This window comes from Lasioglossum baleicum, chromosome 19, assembly GCF_051020765.1.
Source record: "Lasioglossum baleicum chromosome 19, iyLasBale1, whole genome shotgun sequence".
Classification (NCBI taxonomy): domain Eukaryota; kingdom Metazoa; phylum Arthropoda; class Insecta; order Hymenoptera; family Halictidae; genus Lasioglossum; species Lasioglossum baleicum.
Genome location: NC_134947.1, coordinates 3,080,671 through 3,099,599, shown reverse-complemented (window position 1 = coordinate 3,099,599; position 18,929 = coordinate 3,080,671). Strand labels below are relative to the sequence as shown.

The window sequence follows — 18,929 nt, the reverse complement described above, 5'->3', positions numbered from 1 at the left end:
GCGTCCGCCACACCGAGCGTCCGCCACACCGAGCGTCCGCTAAACCGAGCGTTCCGCCAAACCGAGCGTCCGCTACACCGAGCAAGCGCTAGTACCGGCCGTCCACCGCGACGTAGGTCCACCTTGGCTCTTCGAGGTTCCGCGACCTTGGACAGCCGACTGACGCGGCAACGCCTTCCAACGCACCGAGTAACCGTCACAAATGGCGCCCGAACAGGTTTGACATTACGGAAGGGCCACGAATGAGCGATAAAGTAGGCTGGGTCTACCTGTTACGCAAAACAGAACTGATAGAGGAGGCAGAGAAGCGAGGAATCGACGCCACCGGAACCGTCGAAGAACTCCGAGCACGGATTACCGCACACCTCCGCACTGAGATGTCGAAACAGGAGGAGAAGAAACAGGAGACCGCCGACCCCACACACTCCATGATGGAAAAGATGCGGAAGTGGGGAATCCACTACGACGGTGGGAAAGGAGCTGAAGACTTCCTTGACCAATTGGAGAGCTTCCGGAAGGGGTACGGGGCAGATCCAGAGGAGGTCCTACCGGGGCTAGCTATAGTTTTCCGAGGAAATGCACTCCGGTGGTATTGGAACAAAAACGACCAATGGAAAACGTGGAAGGGTTTCTGCCAGGACTTCCACCAGAGGTACCTACCACGGGAGCGGCTCCTAGATTTGGAGGACAGAATACGTGACCGACTCCAGAAGCCAGGAGAGGCGGTAGAGGAATACTTCGACGAGATGGAAACGATGATGCGTAGGCACGGAGGTTTAAGTCCGGAACAACGTCTGGAACGGACATACAGGAACCTACGGGCGGAGTTCAGGAAGTTCATCCGTAAGACAGATGTCCGCTCAGTAGACGAGCTCACGGATCAAGCACAGGAGCTCGAAAGAACGCTAAGGGAGGAACGCCAGCAGCAAGCAGCCTACCAAACAAGGAAAACGCCAGACAGCATCGACGAAGTCAGCAGCAGTTACGACCGCGCTACATGCTGTTGGAGGTGCGGCCAGCGAGGCCACAACCGAAGGGAATGTCGAAGGACACCACGGTTATTCTGCTCCTACTGCGGGAAGGAAGGCCGAACAACCGCTCGCTGTCCGTGCAATGACCTGCCGGGAAATGCCAACCAGACCGGAGGGAGAGGCACTGTCCGGTCATACCCCAGCTTTATGCCTCGCAAGGAACCGGCACCGACGACCGAATCTTCGTCAAGGTAGAGGCCTATGGCCAACGATTCACTGCGTTGGTAGACACCGGGGCCACCCGGTCATACATACGGCAGGACGTAGCAGAATGGTGCCGAAGCCAGGGCGCCTACGTCCGGGAAAAAAACCGGTCCGTCCGAATCGCCGATGGATCCTCCGTGGCCCTGAAGTACGAGCTCGAACTCACACTCAAGGTCAACGAGAGGACCATCAACCTCTTTTGCCCGGTCCTTCCCACGCTCTCCCAACCGGTGCTCCTAGGAGTCGATGCACTACAAACATTGGGAGCAACCCTCCTCATAGGAAAACAACGGTGGGCATTCCAAGAGGAATCGGACAACGTGGACAGGCCAAAAGGCCTCCTAGGATGCACCGAGGAACAGGAGAAACAACTCCAGGAACTCCTCGACCAGGAGTTACCCCGGTTTGGGGCCATCCGAGGCCCCACGCACCTCACCGAGCATCACATCCGGGTAGGCACCGCCGAACCCATCAAACATAGGTACACACCACGGAACCCGGCCACACAAGCAATCATCGACGAGGAAGTCGACAAAATGCTCAAGGAGGGAGTAATCGAACCGTCTACCAGCCCGTGGAGCTCCCCGGTGGTCATCGTCCGAAAAGCCAGTGGAAAGCCTCGGTTTTGTATCGACTTCCGAAAGGTAAACAGCGTTACCGAAAAGGACGCCTACCCGCTACCCCAGGTCCAGGCCACATTAGAGAAGCTGAGGGGAGCCCGATACCTCTCAACGATAGATTTGGCGAACGGGTACTGGCAGGTACCCCTGGCAAAAGACAGCCGCCCGGTAACCGCCTTCACCGTACCGGGGCGCGGCCTCTACCAGTTCAAGGTAATGCCGTTCGGGCTACATTCCGCGCCGGCCACATTCCAGCGCTTGCTGGACTCCGTCATCGGCCCACGTATGGAGCCACGAGCCTTCACCTACCTGGATGACATCATAATACTGGGAGCCACATTCGAAGAACATCTAGCTAACCTGCGGGAAGTGCTACGATTGCTACGCCAAGCCAACCTCAGGATAAACCCTGAGAAATGTCACTTCTGCCGTACAGAGCTACGATACCTTGGCCACCTGGTCACCAGCAAAGGTGTCCGAACCGACCCCGACAAGGTGGAAGCTATACGTAGCATTCCACCACCGACCACCACAAAAGATCTCCGCCGATTTCTAGGGATGGTATCATGGTACCGCCGGTTCATCCCGCATTTTGCAGATACCGCCGAACCACTGCACCAGCTACTGCAAAAGCGCCACGGATGGCACTGGGGAGAGACCGAAAACCAGGCCTTCGAAGTTCTACGGACCCAGTTGGCCACCGCCCCCGTCCTGGCCTGTCCCGACTTCAGCCAGGCATTCACGCTACAAACCGACGCAAGCCAAAGCGGACTAGGCGCCGTTCTAACGCAGGAAGTGGACGGGGAAGAACGCGTCATTGCGTACGCCAGCCGAACGCTCAACGGAGCCGAACGAAATTACTCAGTTACCGAGCAGGAATGCCTGGCAGTGGTCTGGGGCATTAGGAAAATGAGGCCATACCTGGAGGGCTACAAGTTTACAGTGATTACCGACCACCAAGCCCTCAACTGGCTGCAGAAAATGGACAACCCCTCGGGGAGACTCGCCCGCTGGGGCTTAGAGCTCCAGCAATACGACTTCACCGTACAATACCGCCGGGGCGAGCAGAACCTAGTGGCGGATGCGCTATCACGCCGACCGGAAGAAGCCGGGCCCGTAGAGCCACCGACCGACACCTGGTACGAGCACCTCCGAGCTGCCGTACAGGAGAATCCGGGGAAACACCCAGAGTACCGGCTACATGAAGGCAAGCTGTACCGCCACATCCCCGACAATATCGGACTCCAGCCGGAGTGGGAGTGGAAGCGCTGCATTCCGAAGGGGGAACGCAACCGCATCCTCCAAGAAATGCACGACGACCCCACGGCCGGGCACCTGGGGCGAGCCAAGACCATAGCGAGGCTCGGGCAACGGTACTTCTGGCCCCGGATGCGCCAAGACGCAGCCCGGCACATCCAAGGATGTCGCAGCTGTCTACAATACAAGGCTATCCAGCAAGCGCCAGCCGGGGAAATGTTCACCGCCCCGGCGATGGGCCCATGGGATATTGTCACCGCCGACCTAATAGGACCACTCCCACGAACCAACCAGGGATACACCACGCTCGCAGTATTCCAAGACAAGTTCACCAAGTGGGCAGAGGTACGACCTCTCCGGCAGGCGACCGCCCCGGCGGTCACAAGGGCGATGGAGGAACTAGTAATTCTCCGACACGGTTGCCCCCGCATGACCATTACCGACAACGGCCGACAATTCGTGAGCCGAGAGTTCAAAGCACTACTACAGCGATACGGGGTAGAACAGCGGACAACACCACCCTACACCCCACAGTGCAATCCAGTCGAAAGGACCAACCGGGTCCTCAAAACCACGATCGCCCAGCTGACCGCCGGTAACCACCGGACTTGGGACCAAAGCGTGGCGGCCGCCGTGTTCGCCTATAACACCGCCCGACACGAAGCCACCGGTCAGGCACCGGCGTACTTAACGTACGGCCGGGAACTGGCAACCAACGGTACCGACCGAGCACCGACCGAGGCTCACAGAGAAGAGGCCACCACCGACGACTACCGAATCCGCAACGACACCATCTCCCGGCTCACCGAAGGACACCAGTTCGCACGAACCGCGCAGGCACGGGCCACCGAGACGCAGAGAAAGCACTACAACCTCCGTCGCCGGAAGTGGACACCGCGGATAGGAGAATCAGTGATGCGCCGAGAGCACCCGCTATCGTCAGCAACGGCAGGGTTCTGCGCCAAACTCGCGCCAAAATTCTCCGGCCCGTACCAAGTCCGCGAAATCCGCGGGCCAACGGTAGTCGTCGTACAAGCCGGGAGAGGAACTCGCCACAAGGTACACCTACAAGACCTGAAACAGTGCCACCAAGAAGGGGACAACCAGGTATCGACAAGTACCACGCACGACCACCAGAGGGCCACCGCAACGAAACAGGTGCTCGAAAGTAAAGTAAACAACACCGATCATATAATGAGCACCGAATCAGCCGAAAGGATCAACTCAGTAACAATGAGAATCAAAGAGTCTCACGTACGGAGCAAATCCTCGGCAACCCCTCTGAGAGGGGACCATGCCCGCCGTCCGCTTGAAGCGCGGACACGATACCGGCCATCCGCCGGAAACAAAAACACGCCAGCAACCCTACCAACCCGGCGAGGACCGCCGGAGCGTATGCGGCCACCACCGAGAGACCCCGACGAGGTCACCGGGAGACATCGGGTCGCACACCAACCCAAAACGGGGTCCCCATTAGCACCACCAGCAGCGACACTGGCAGCGCCACCACCGGCGCCACCACCAGTACCACCACCGGCGACACAGGACGAGTACCTGCATGACCTCAGGGAGCTCGATGAGATAATCGCCCTCTATGAGGCAAACCCCCTCGGGGCACCCGAACACCGTGCTACACCCGTGGTAGAAACGCCACCAAAGCCCACCATCAGCCCGGTAACGGCAACGCCGGTAACGGCCCGCCCGGCCCCCACCACCGTCACACCACCCACAACCGGCCACCGACCACTACCAGCAGCAGCAATGGCGGTGGAAGACAGCCCAGGCGGGTTCAACATCAGGTTGGACCAGCTGCGCCCAGGACGCCGACACCGCATCCCACACCGGGGGGGCTGGCTCCACCTACGGGTCACCCAGGAGGGGATCCTGAACATCCAGTTCAAAAACCTGTAAAAGATTCCACCTCACACCCGCACACACCCAACACTAGGGAAAGTTTCGCGCCCCGAAGTAAGAGGGGGATGTAACGGTTACATCCTTACCGGCGCGAAACTATCCCCATCAGAGACCACCGCCGGAACCCCGCGCCCGCCGCACCGACAAACACGCCGCGAAACCGCGAGCGCAACTCGCGGCCGCGAGAGGGCCGCCGCGGCGAACCAGTTTCTCGCGAGAGAAACTGAGCACGCTCGGGGATAATTACCCCGAGCAATCAACGATAAGAAAAGTCAGTGCACCACCGTCTACCGACCAGTAGTCCTCCGTGACGAACACCGACCGACACCGTGTGCCAGACTTTGGAAGCGAGAGTGAGTGAGCGAATGAGCGAGCGACTCCCTAATCCCGTGGTCATACCTTCACCCGACCAACCGTCCGTCCTGGCCCAAGTGGTGAAATACCGACGGGAGTCCCTCCACCTCAGTGGAGAAACGCCGAGTAGGAATCATCCGGCCCAAGTGGTGAAACACCGACGGGAGTCCCTCCACCTCAGTGGCGAAACGCCGAGTAGGAACCAACCCGGCCCAAGTGGTGAAATACCGACGGGAGTCCCTCCACCTCAGTGGCGAAACGCCGAGTAGGAACCAACCCGGCCCAAGTGGTGAAACACCGACTGGAGTCCCTCCACCTCAGTGGCGAAACGCCGAGCAGGTACCAATCCAGCCCCAGTGACGAAAGCCGAGTGGGAATCCGCCGCGAACGCCGAGCCACCGCGCCTCCGCTACCCCGAGCGTCCGCCACACCGAGCGTCCGCTAAACCGAGCGTTCCGCCAAACCGAGCGTCCGCTACACCGAGCAAGCGCTAGTACCGGCCGTCCACCGCGACGTAGGTCCACCTTGGCTCTTCGAGGTTCCGCGACCTTGGACAGCCGACTGACGCGGCAACGCCTTCCAACGCACCGAGTAACCGTCACAAGGTTTTCTAGCCAGTAATTATTGTTCTCATCTAAAGAAATATCATTATCGTTGTTAAGTATGATGTCGTTTGAGATGAGTTCGATTGAATCTATTGAATTTATTTATGCCTTTCTTTCTTAATTCTTTGAATAGTTTGTTGAATTTTCTATTTTCTAAAATGAAAAACCTTTCAGACACATTCTGAGGAAGTGTGAAGTGGATTTCATTATTTAATTCAGAGATTCTATTCAGTAATGATGCTTGTAAGAAATGTGTATCTTTAATAGTAATGTTTAATAATTTCCTCATGTATCTATTCTGTAAATTTGTCAATTTGTTATAAGTGAGAGAAGAAGTGGTAAAAGTGTTGAATTTATTGTTAATACTATTTCTAATGAAGTTCGGAATTATACATTATTTGATCTGTATTTATTATTTCGTTCTCTCTCCTTGCATATCCATTCAAAAATCTTCAATATGAATTTAAAGAAACATTACTTTTGTCAGTAAGAAGGAGCACTGCTACATATTTGTACGATATTCTTTATATTCAAATTTCCCTCTCAGCGCAAATTGAACCTATAGTGCGGTAACACGATCGTAACTATGATCGCGTGATCAACGGGTCACGCTACAACGGCATTCGCCACATTAGTGTGACCGTGCAACCCTCTTAAAAACAGGCTGAATAAAAATCTCTTAAAAACTAAAAAGTCCTATTGCATTGTTTTGGTCCCAAGATTTAAACAAAGACAATCCATACACGAAATATGTCTCGAACAAATTTAATATTCATAAAATCACCGCCCCTCACTAATGATGTATGTAAACTGAACGACGATCATCAAATCGTTTATATATTATTCCCCACGCGTCCGAATAAGTATCGCATTATGCTGGCAAGGTGTGCTGTCCAAAATCGGGCAGATTCCGAGCATGCTCAGCTTCGAGCGTCGTTCTGACAGCTCGCATGGTGCGATTACAGGCTATGCTCGATATCTGCTCAAGGCAGACCTCGCTGACTGGGTACTGGGTAGTTAAGCGCTTCGAAGATTCATAGTTTTTCTGTGCGAGGAATGTACCTGTTGCTATATACAGATTCTTGTATCAGATGATCGCATAAGTTCGTGCCCGATTTGAAAATACAAAATGGCTAAATTTCAATTATATCAATTATATATAATTTATACTATATCATTTTTTTACACACCGCCGTGCAGTATAGTTTGCTACATCTATGAAAATCGGGCACGAACCTGTGCAATCATCTAATACTTGTGATACTTGTGTAAAAACTTGAATCCGCCAACCAATTCAGCGAACTAGTTGCCAAAGTGTAATGGGTGAACATTTTTTCAGGCAATACACATTTTATCAGAATTATTATCTTATTGTATAATAAAGAGATAATATTTTGTAGTTTAGATTTTAGATTAACATTTTTAAGCAAAAAATTTCAATGTTTTACATGTGGCATTCAGACATTAGCGTCGTGTCTAGTTCCCTGTTGATGCTTAATCTTTGATGCCCGATTTGTTCGCACTCGTATGGTATGGGTCGTAAAGTATATTAATCAGCATTGATTAGTTTTCGGGAATGTTGCAATAAAGTGTGGCTATTTTTCGAGGATGATACAGTGAATGATGGTGGAATGGAATGTGTTTTGGAATGTATTTGCTCTCTTCGTAAAATAACAAATCTTATTCCATTCATCTTCTTCGGTGGCGACGTTTGCTTGTTTCTTGTGGGCAAACCCTTACAGTGGCGGAATCAGCGTATCAAGATCGTTGTTAGAATTTGTATGTTTTGAAGAATTTCTAACGTAGTTTCTTGTATTCCTCTATTACTATTAGAGGCTACTAAGGATTGCACATCCTCCTGCTATAAGGATTGTGCATAAAAACTGCACATGCTCCAATTCAGAAAACTGACGTTCATTTTGGAAGTTGTGTCCTTATTGTTTGATCCTTGGCGATGACGGCACATCCTGAACCTGAGAATCCGTCTTCTCAGCCCGTAACTAAGCCTGTATTATTCGAACTACACGTACAGCGTAGTTTCAGTTGTATAAACACAGGCTCGTAGAGGCTAGTTTCGTCAACCTCATTTTTTGGAATATCGTCCACTGTCATCGAAACTGATGAAAACGTTGTTGGATCTAATCTGGAGGTGGGGTCGACAGATGTTTGTGGGTGTTCCATTACGATGTTGAATTCCGTTGCGTGAATGTGTCGAGTCTAAAGCTAAGAGTTATGCTTCGACTGGATACTTTAGATTTGTCGATTCTGATGATAGATACTGAGCTGGGATATCATTGCAACAACCGAACTCCTCCAATTGCTGGTCAAGACGTTTGAATATGTTGTCTCGCCATGGGGCGGAATCGCTGATTGTTTAGAATGTACCTCCGATTTCTTCTATGAATATCGTTTTCATTTCGGATACGTAATGTTTTATTGGAAAACAAAGGATGGACAACAGTTTTGGTCGTTCTTCAAAATAATAGATCAGTTGCTATGTCGTCTGCATCGAGTTTGTTGCGGACATAAGTGGAGCAAGCTGTTTGCTTCTCCTAATCGATTGTTCACCGCCAGATGGTGTCGTTGCGTACAAAAAGACTTCATTGCAAACGAAGAACGTTTCCTCAACGGATGAATAAAATCGCAATGCGATTGAAATTTCCGAAAAACTTTGTATGATGGAGAGAAACCAGTTTCGCATTCGTGCTCGACACATCGATGTCTTCCATAATCGCCTGTCGGTAGTGTAAGTCGAAGTTGGCACTGAACGATGTAGTTATAATATTCTGATTCGTAACTACGTTACTGCCGATACATTTGTCGTACTCTACAGGCCAATGTGGTTTTCTTTGAAGATCTCTCACGCACGGTGGACTTGCGGGTGTGATCGTTACCGCGAATAGCGACAACACACGTGACTCGAGACGGGCTAGGTAATTTGATTGGCAGGATTGTTACGATCACTGCACGATAAATTCTCCTTGCTTTCCTAAGGGCTTCTTTGGAATTTTGCTCGTCATTTTTCGGATCCCACCATGGTTTCGATAGTCGGATTCTTTTTGACTGCGTTGAGTCCACGATGGCAAACTCCCTTTTTTGCAGTTCCACCGCGTAGTCTCCCGATTTCATTGGCACTGGTTGGTTCGGAAGATTTCGGCATTTTCTGCTGCAACATCCACGATTGTTTCCAGTTCGCTTATTACCTCGTTGATTTCGTCTGAATTGATTTTATGGCCTGTGTTGTTTTTCTGGTAACGAGGCGAGCCAATTGTATTTTACAGATGTTCCATTTGAGTAGATACGAGATTTGATTAGAGAGTTATAGGTACAAGTCCAAGGTATAGGAATCTGGAGATTGGATTTGTGAACAGTATCAGGTCAGACATAATTTACTGCAACATCATATTCCCAGAATGCATTGGCAATTTAGAGAAAGACAAAAGCAGAGAAACAGCTTGGTAATCATTGGAGAAAAAGACGTATGTGTTGTGACGTTGCAAGCGTGCGACGTCACTTCGCCGTTTGAACTCGGTCAAACAGCCGAATTACGTGTGGACCGGACCGACCTTTCTCGGTTACGTAAGCCACCCGCAGGCCATAAGAGCACTCCGAGAGGAAAATCTTCCGATTTCGTGCACCGTACTAATGCCATCTGTTGTGCGTACGGAGTACGACGTTTCAGGCAATTATCGATCCTAAAGAAAGCGTACGAGTCCGAAAAGGTGCCGAAGGATCAAATACCGAATAAAAGGATGGCCAACGAACAAATCCGGCGCCGGAAGCAGCAAAACAAGTCACCACACACGGGCGAACAAACCCGGAGGCGCCGTCGTGGGACGAAGAGATCCTATAGCGAACAACAGCATGCCCGAGTCCCGCCGCCGTCTCATCCCGCTCAACTAGGATCTCAGCGTGGGTGGTGTGTCGAATTGGCTGCCGAGGATTATGCGAACCGCTCGCCGAGGGCGAGCGGGAATTCAAAGGTCGCGGTAAATTAAGTGGTCGCGTAAAGTCTGGGGCCCAAGGACTTTTTCGTAGTTGCGATCCTGCGACAACCTAGTTGCGTTGCGTACGGCACCTATCGGAAAATTCGGCAATACGCTCGGAGTGGGGGGAACCAGGATCGATGCGTTCCGTCGATGCGGATCGAGGAACCACTGTCGCACAGAGGCTCATCGAGTATAGTCGCGTTTCGCTTCAACTAATCTCGTCCTTGCAACTACCGAATACCGCTTAGTTTCGCGTCGCGGGTGGCTTTTCCGGATCCAGCTCGGAATTTCGGTCGAGGGGCAACCTTCAGCGAAGCCTACGAAGTCCATCGGTAGCGGCTAGCGTGAATATCGTCAACGGTAAGCCGATTCTGTGATTCCTCGATTCGTTAATCGTGGTGGCTCGTGTTATTCGCGCGAGGACGACACGTGTTCGTCTCGTCCTCGGAGATTTCGTAAGAGCCGAGGCGCAGGGCGCCTCGAGCCTTCGCTCGCGTCCTCCTCAAGGACGCTGTGAGCCTTCGCGACAAGAGTTCCCTTAATTTCGTAAATCGGAAGTCTTCCTCGGGAGTTGTGTCGGTATCGAATAAGTCTCGAATAGTCTTCGGTTCGGATAGTCGGCGACGGTAGAAGCGTAGGCGGAATTACGCGTGAACCGCGGCGGTCTACGCGCCTCGAATCCCGCGTACGGCCGTGGATTATCCATCGCACGTCGGCAATTTCGCTTCGTCTCGGACTCTCGCGACAGTCGTAGGAATTGCGCCGTTCATCCGCGCCTCGCGGAATCTTGTATCGACGAACAAATCGAATATTGTACCGTAGCATCGTACGTCCGCGATAGAATCACGATAGACTAACGCGCTCAGCGAACGATCATCTTCCGCTAAAGTGTATAAGGAGCGCGGGCTCCCGGTTCGCGGCCTCGTGGCCGCTCGCCTGTATCTTTTACTTTCGTGACCATTAAAGATTAAGAGCCAATTCCGTTTGTTGATTCTTCACCTGCGAGATCCGTCCTGCCGTGAGGGCTGTCCCCGTTATCTCCTGCGCTCGAATCATCTGGCCGTTCGCGTCATTATTTCAGACCGCGTTTCGTGGAGGCTTGACTCTCGGACTCGGCTTCCCCGAGTTCGAGGTCACCATCGTGTTTCGCGTGGTATTTTCTAAATACCTGGCGCCCGAACTATCGTCGCGTTGTTCGTTCAAGCCTCCATCGAGTTCCGCCTTTGCACCGAGAGGACCGTGTCCGCACGGCCGCGCACGGCCCGGTCTCAGAGCCTATAAAATCTCGGGGTTGACCGTTTTTCGTCGGCCATAAAACCGTTCGAAAAAGGGACAACGTCGCAGTGTATCTAAACTATTCTGATAAAATGGTATGTAAGCTTGTTCTATGTTGACCGATTAAATATACTGCAACACATTGCTAACCATATTCTTCGAAACGCTTAATTCAAACGATGTACGTATGCGTTGCAATTATATTATCAGTACTTGTACATATAAAAATGCACGGTCTTCGCGAGAACGCAAGAGATGGATGAAGATATCGAGCAGATATCGGGCACAGCCTTACAGATCTGAAGTCTGTGACAGCCTGGAATCGTATAATGCCGGCAGATGGCGAACATTATGCTGTCATTATGTCATTATGGCTCTGAATCTGCTCGATTTTGGACAGCACACCCTGCCAGTATAAAGCGATACCTATTCTAACGCAGATGTATGGCATTCTGCTGGCACTATTAGTATAGTATGTGATAGCACCGCCAAGATACAGTCGGTGCTAATAGTATCTTGTGGGTGTTCAGGAAGGTCGCACTAATGTGGTAGATGTTGTTAAAGTAAATTTCTATTGTACTAATATATAGCAGTCTTCCTTTTTACCGAAAAAATTAATATCTATTTGTAGGATTAGGTGATTTGAGGTAAAAATCAACTCTGCGTGTCCTATGCTTGACTCAAAATACGTTCAAATACTTCATTATGATTATTTTTAATATAACAAGATTAATATAACAAAGATCTTATTGTAAACCACCCCCTCCCTCTCCACCACACGCCCCCGGGGTGTCAGGTATGCGTAACGCATTTTCACATTACAAAAGTATAAGTTGCATAGCAAAACACAGAGAATTAAATTCGTGTCCGACGTGGTCGCGAGAGGTCCCGACAAAGATTTGGTAGTTTCATCAGCATGTGATCACAGTATTATAGGTTAATAGGTTGATAATCACATCTAATTTATATCATGGATGGCGAAACATTTACAAACAACGTTAGTTACAATATCCTCGAACCGATGATTCGTGAGCGTACATGTAATAAGAACAGATTACATGGATTATCTGTGGCAAAAACTGAAAATTAGACCCACTCACGTTAGCGATTATAGACAAGTATACTAACGTTCGGTAACATAGTTTTCGTAGTAACTAGCGATACCATAGTTTGGCGCAAGTATAATTTGCATAGCAAAACACAGAGAATCAAATTCGTGTCCGACGCGGTCGCGAGAGCTCCCGACAAAGATTTGGCAGTTTCATAAGCATGTAATCACAGTATTATAGATTACGGTGCGCACGGTCCTTTCTATGCAATTTTGGCAGGCGGCGAATTAGTTGTGTACAATGTAACAAAACACTTTTCTACTCTGATTGCCGATATTTTGCCAAACTGGAAGATAATGAGTTGAACAAAAATCAAAAGAATACTTTCCACGGATCTCGTATTAGAGATAACGCGTTCAACATTATGGTTGTTCCGTTTGTTCAATCATTGCAAATATGTACGTCGGAAAACAAAGGACATGGCACACCTGTAGATACGAAATACTGGACTAATGGAAGTTGAAGAGTAGAGAATATTAAGCAGACAGCCCTAGGGCAGACGATAAAGAAAAGAACCGATTTGAAACGTAGTAACAGAGCCTTCTTACGGAGCAGGTAAGGATAAGGATAGAGTACTTCGAGTACTCTTCAGTACTCTCAGTTATATCGTAGCATTCCTCCACAATGATACGACACAGAGCAGAACATTATAATACCAAGGTAAATCGCTGTAGTCTATCTGCGATATAGTAGGTGCTGGCTCATTGCACTCTCGATCAAATGCCTCATTCAAAGTTCCTCGTTTTTGTGTGGTTGGATGATGTACGAAGAGAGTTTACATTTAAGCTGAATTTGCGAATGTACGCGGGAAGGATCATATTGTATCGGGGGCCATCGTCTCGTATGTTTTTCCTACAATGATTCCGTTACCTAATTCCTTTGTCTCCCTCACAGCCTCGTTTATTCGGTCATTGCCCTAATGAACGTTGCTGTGATCGAATGGTAATTTCTAAATAACGTTTCATGCCTCTCTTAGCTATATTCATCCAGTTAACGACTTAGGAATTCACTTCTCCTCTACCCTAGACTTTTCCAACCATTTTTATCACATTGTCAACTCCGCTTCAAGAATGCTCGGTTTCATACTTCGTTTTTCCACAGATTTTCATTCAATCCATACACTTAGGTTGCTATACATATATTACCCTTGTCCGTCCCCAGTTAGAATATGCTTCAACCATATGTATGGTCTACGAAAAGTGTTAAATATGAAATTATGCTATAGAGAGTGCAGCATAAATTCCTCAGGTTTTGTGCATATAAGACAAACAACCCAATGTCATTCTTTGATCATAATTACTAGAAACATATTTCAATACAACAAAAAAACGAACGTCGTAGCTTTTAATCAATATTTCAATAGAACATCGCAGCTTTTAATCAATATGTCAAGACTTAGTTAATAATAAATAATTAAATAGTTTTCTGACTCTGATATACTTTATTGAACAAACTCTTTTGACAAATTTTGATTTTGACAAATCTCGCATCTATTTATTTTTACTGCTTTCTTTCTATCACTCACTCAATATTTACAATAAACCATTCATACAACTATTTCCACTCCGCTACAAATATTTCAATAGAAATTTACATTGTCCATGTCTGTTTGCATAATCTACTAGCGAAGCGAGCGAGCACCAATTCCCAGACCAGTCATAAAATAAAATAAAATAAGTAAAAATTAGTTTACGGGGTACCGATATAATCTTACCGGACAAATTTAAAACTCCAGGACATGTCCTACGAGTTACAAAATATACACAAATACACTTGTTCTCGCGCATGCGCGAGAAAATTTGGGGACGATCCAAGCACTGACACTGACACTGAGCATTATTACGGATTAGTCTCGCCTGTCAGGAAAAGTGCAAAACGTGGAATATTATTTTTATATCAAATTTAAAAAATAGTGATAAATATGGACGCAATAAATAAACCCTGCGAGTTACAACAAGAGACAGAAGTGGCGACAGAACTGACGGAAGTGACAAGTAGGAGTGAGATTATTTATTATAATAATAAATTATTATATTATTATTATATATATATAAAATTTTTATAATAGCACACAATACGAGCATAGAACTCGAAAGGGCCACAACCAGAAGTAACTCCACATATTATTCTACCCTCGAAGTATCGGCAGAAAGAAGCATTAACGCTGCGTTGGTGACGAATAACATCGGTCAATTGATACGTATTGTGGATTCAGGTCTGACAGGATATCCAATGCGCTATATGATGACTACCCTACTATCCTGCAGTTTAATTATGTAATTCATTGTTGGGTTTCTTTTAAATCGGAGGAAACAATACGACATGGGTGACCCACAGGAAGCGATGACCGCAAAAACGTTAAAAAGCTCGATGTCAACTATGGTATATATCATATTCTTCTTAAATTTAGGGTTGGCTATTTGCAGCGCCAGGGAATAAATCATGTATATATGTATAATCATGATCGACAAGGTGTAAAAACTGCGTAAACTAATTTTTACTTACTTTATTTTATTTTATGACTGGTCTGGGAATTGTTGCTCGCTCGCTTCGCTAGTAGATTATTCAAACAGACATCGACAATGTAAATTTCTATTGAAATATTTGTAGCGGAGTGGAAATAGTTGTATGAATGGTTTATTGTAAATGCCCGATGAAATGTGGGCGTCGAAAAAATTAAGAAGCTGGTTATTGTTCGGGGTGTAAATTTTTCTTTACCGTGTCCCACGGACACTGCAGAGTTCTGATTTATGGATCGATCCCTTCCGCGGAGACGAGGATCCCTGTTTTCTATCGTGGAGGAAAGGCAAGAGTCACACTGCTGCACTTTCAACTCCTGCAAAACATGTGGCTTTTTAGAATGTTGTTGTATCCTCAGTTTTCCTTCGTGATGGGGATATTCGGGGGTGTTCGCAGCTTTTTTGAGAAGCTGCAGTCAGTCTAAGTCTCTGTCGCATCATGCATCTGTCGCATTCGCAAGAAAATTTTCACATCATTCTCGCTTACGGCCGCTGCGGGTGCAATGCTGATGCCACGTTCAGGTGTATCAGGCGAGAGCAGCCACACATCCGACTCTCGTCACCGAATTACATCCGGCGTTTGGCGAACCGGTTATATTCGAGGGGGTGTTTCGATCGCCCTAGACCGGACACCGGAAGAGGAAGAACAACGAGATCCATGCGGAATGTGGATCGTGTCCGAGAAATGGTGGAAAAGGATGGCACCGTAAGCGTGCGCGACGTCAGTCGCCAAACAGGGTAAGTCAAAGCGAAAAGAAATGTTACTTAAATAATGTTGTTGTTCTACACAGTATCAGCCGGTCGAGTGTCCACAGAATTTTGAGGGACGAATCGATACAACCATACAAATTTGTGCGGGTGCAAGAATTGCTACCAGCGGATTTCAACCGGCGCGCGGCGGCTTGAGTATTGCAGGTGGCTGTTGGATGAAGTGTCACGAAATCACTCTTTCTTTCACCGACGAATCACTCTTCACAAGAGAAGGGTGCTTCAACGGCCACAATTTGCATATGTGGAGCGTCGAGAATCCGATGGCAGTTCGGCAACGCGCATCACAGACCCGCTGGTCGGTCAACTTATGGGCCGGTATTTGTGGCGAGCATGTTATCGGGCCGTACATGCTACCTAATAGACTGAACGGCCCGGCGTTTCTGACATTTTTAGAACATGCTCTGCCGAATCTCATGGACGATGTTCCTTATGCGATCCGGCAGAACATGTATTTTCAAATGGACGCAAATGTCCGCGCCCATTTGAATGAAGCCTTCCAGGACAGGTGGATCGGCCGCGGTGGTCCTGTTGCGTGGCCCCCACGGTCACCTGATCTCAATCCGCTGGATTTTTTCCTCTGGGGCTACTTGAAGGTAATTTCAATTTTCATTTATTTCTTCAGGTATTTTTTAATCGTTATCGTATACGTGTATACTTACGTGTTGTTTTTCTTTTATAAATATCATTCCACAGGATGAGGTCTACAAGCGCCCGTTAACCAGGCCTGAGGAGATGGTGGCACGAGTTCACGGTGCCATTGCGAACATAACGCCGGCCACCCTTCGCGGCGTCATGCGGGAGACGATCCGGCAAGCCAGATTATGCATTCAACAAAACGGAAGACATTTCGAACAATTGAGGCTTGAGTCCAGAGATGGGCAGTATTCAAATAAAAAATTATTCAAATAATTTTTGAATAAAAGATAAATAACTATTATTCTTTATTTGAGGGCTTGAATAAAAAAGTAACTATTATTCAAAAATTATTAGAATAATTTTTTATTCACCGAGAATTTATTCAAGCTTTGAATAAAATTTTTATTCTTTATTCTTATTCTTTATTCTTATTCTATTTTCTCGAAAATGAATAAATCCATGAATACTTTCGGCCAGCTCGAGGCTACAATGAACACGACCGACGCCCGAGGGTCGAGCCCTGAGGCCTGAGCCCAGAACACAATAGTAGTGCAATAAACACGGCCCGACAATCCCCCGGCGAGCCAGGTAGCTCGGCATGAAACCGCTAAGGAGCGAATGGTGAACTTATTTATTTTGTAAAATCCGCAGTCTAGTAATCAGTTATGCTACTAATTGTATGATTCCAATCAAACATTTCTTCTAACGATTTGGATTCAAATTTTATGTACGGCAGTGTGGTGAGGATTGATAGAAAAATTTAAGAGGAAAATATTGATGATCAAGATGAAGACGGTTTATGTTCAATATACAGGGTGTCCCAAGACCCCTTCGACTCCGGGAAATGGGAGGTTCCTTAGGTCATTTGAAGCAACATTTTCCTTTGCACCAATGTCAGCCGGGGCTTTGTTTAGGAGTTATTAACGAAAAACACGGACCAATCAGAGCGCGACCTAGACGCGCGATGGCACGTTCAGCCCGGCGCGCCGGGAGACGAGCGCGGTGTAAAGGACCCTTTAGTTTGCATCGTCTCCGGCGCGCGGACATGTTGGACCATTTAGTTTGGTGTCCGGTGGGCTGGTCGTAATTCGTGAGGCTCGCACAAAGGCCAAGCGCTGGGGATCGTGTCTTACCCCAGGGGTTCGCGGACAAACCCCAGGGGTTCCCTGAATCTTTTACTCCCCTCTACACCTCAGGAGATGCCTATCCTAGAGCTGGTCCGTCGCCGATCCGTCGCCGGAGAAATTCCAAGCTCTCCGAAATCTTTCCGGCGCCGCTCCGGCGTGGCATAGGCAGAATATAACATGCTGTATTTATTTAAAAAGCTATTGACTAGAACTTGTCAGAGTTTGTCGTGTCAATAGGTGGCGAATACGTTGTTAAGGAATTTAAACGTTATAACAAAGAGTTTGATTTTTTTGAAAAGTTAGTACAATTATTAATTGATTACACGACGTGGAAAAAGATTTGTGGAAAATGCAATTGGTCGGAATTGCAGAGGAAATACTAACAGTTGTATTTCGCAATTTTTTTGGGGTGGCTCTTTATTAAAAATTTGAAGAGCACGTTGTGTGGATCTATTCCTGGCCAGCGTTTCTCTTGCAAATTATTAGAAAAACATGAAAGAGGAAAAAGTAGTACATACTGTTTTTTATACGCAATGGAACGACATATGTAATTTTTTTGTGTTTATGATATTTTGTTAGACGTAAATCCGTATATTGTACAGCGACCCTCAAGGTCATGCAAGCTCGGAAACGAAAAAAGCATTTTGAATATTTAATACCAATGTGTTTGCAAGTATTTCAAAATGCTTCTTTCGTTTCTGACTTTGCATGACCTTGAGGGTCACTGCACAGTATACGAATGAATTCGACTAGACACGCGGTCTCATGTGACATAAGAAATAATAAAGCATTCTATTTAAAAAAATTGAAGGTCACCTTCGTATCTAACAAAATATTATAAACACAGAATAATTACATATGTCGTTGCGTTGTGCGTATAAAAAACAGTATGTACTACTTTTTCCTCTTTCATGTTTTTCTAATAATTTGAAAGAAAAACGCTGGCCAGGAATAGCGTGAAACACCCTGTAGATCCACACAACGTGCTCTTGAAATTTTTAATAAAGGGCCACCCCAAAAAAATTGCGAAATACAACTGTTAGTATTTCCTCTGCAATTCCGACCAATTGCAATTTTCTACAAATCTTTTTCACGTCATGTTGTCAATTAATTGTACTAACTTTTCAAAAAAATTAAACTCGCGGGTAGCGGTTTTCATATCTTAGCCCACAGCTGTCCCGCTATCATTCGTACGGGGCAGTGTTTTGAACTAGTCAGAACATAAACAAATCCGCGAGCAACACAACACGCCTTTTCGGGCAACGTTGCAATCTATTGGTGTGATTTTTGAGCTGGTACATTATAATTTAGAATGTGGAAGTCCCTTCCAACACGTGTTGGCCACGTGTTTTCCTTCGTGCTTTTGTCGGACGGTGGTCATAAAGTAATTTATGCTCGTCAACGAAACTTATTTTTACGCTACCCTCATTTATACCTGTCTTTACCTGTAATAAAATTTATGAACTTAAGGTAACGGACGAACAGGAGAACACCTTCTATGTGCAGCTGTTTGTAGTT

The 18,929-nt window shown here is 47.5% G+C and overlaps 1 protein-coding gene across 1 annotated transcript in view; it reads left to right on the top strand.

Moving 5' to 3' along the window:
- The first annotated feature begins 12,722 nt into the window (after positions 1-12,722).
- LOC143218346 (galactoside alpha-(1,2)-fucosyltransferase 1-like) overlaps positions 12,723-18,929 on the top strand; it is an 85,992-nt gene continuing 79,785 nt past the window's right edge. The window contains 4 exon segments of the mRNA XM_076443477.1: positions 12,723-12,756; positions 12,890-12,913; positions 12,997-13,028; positions 13,094-13,179. Of these exon segments, the coding sequence (XP_076299592.1) occupies positions 12,723-12,756; positions 12,890-12,913; positions 12,997-13,028; positions 13,094-13,179 (176 nt within the window).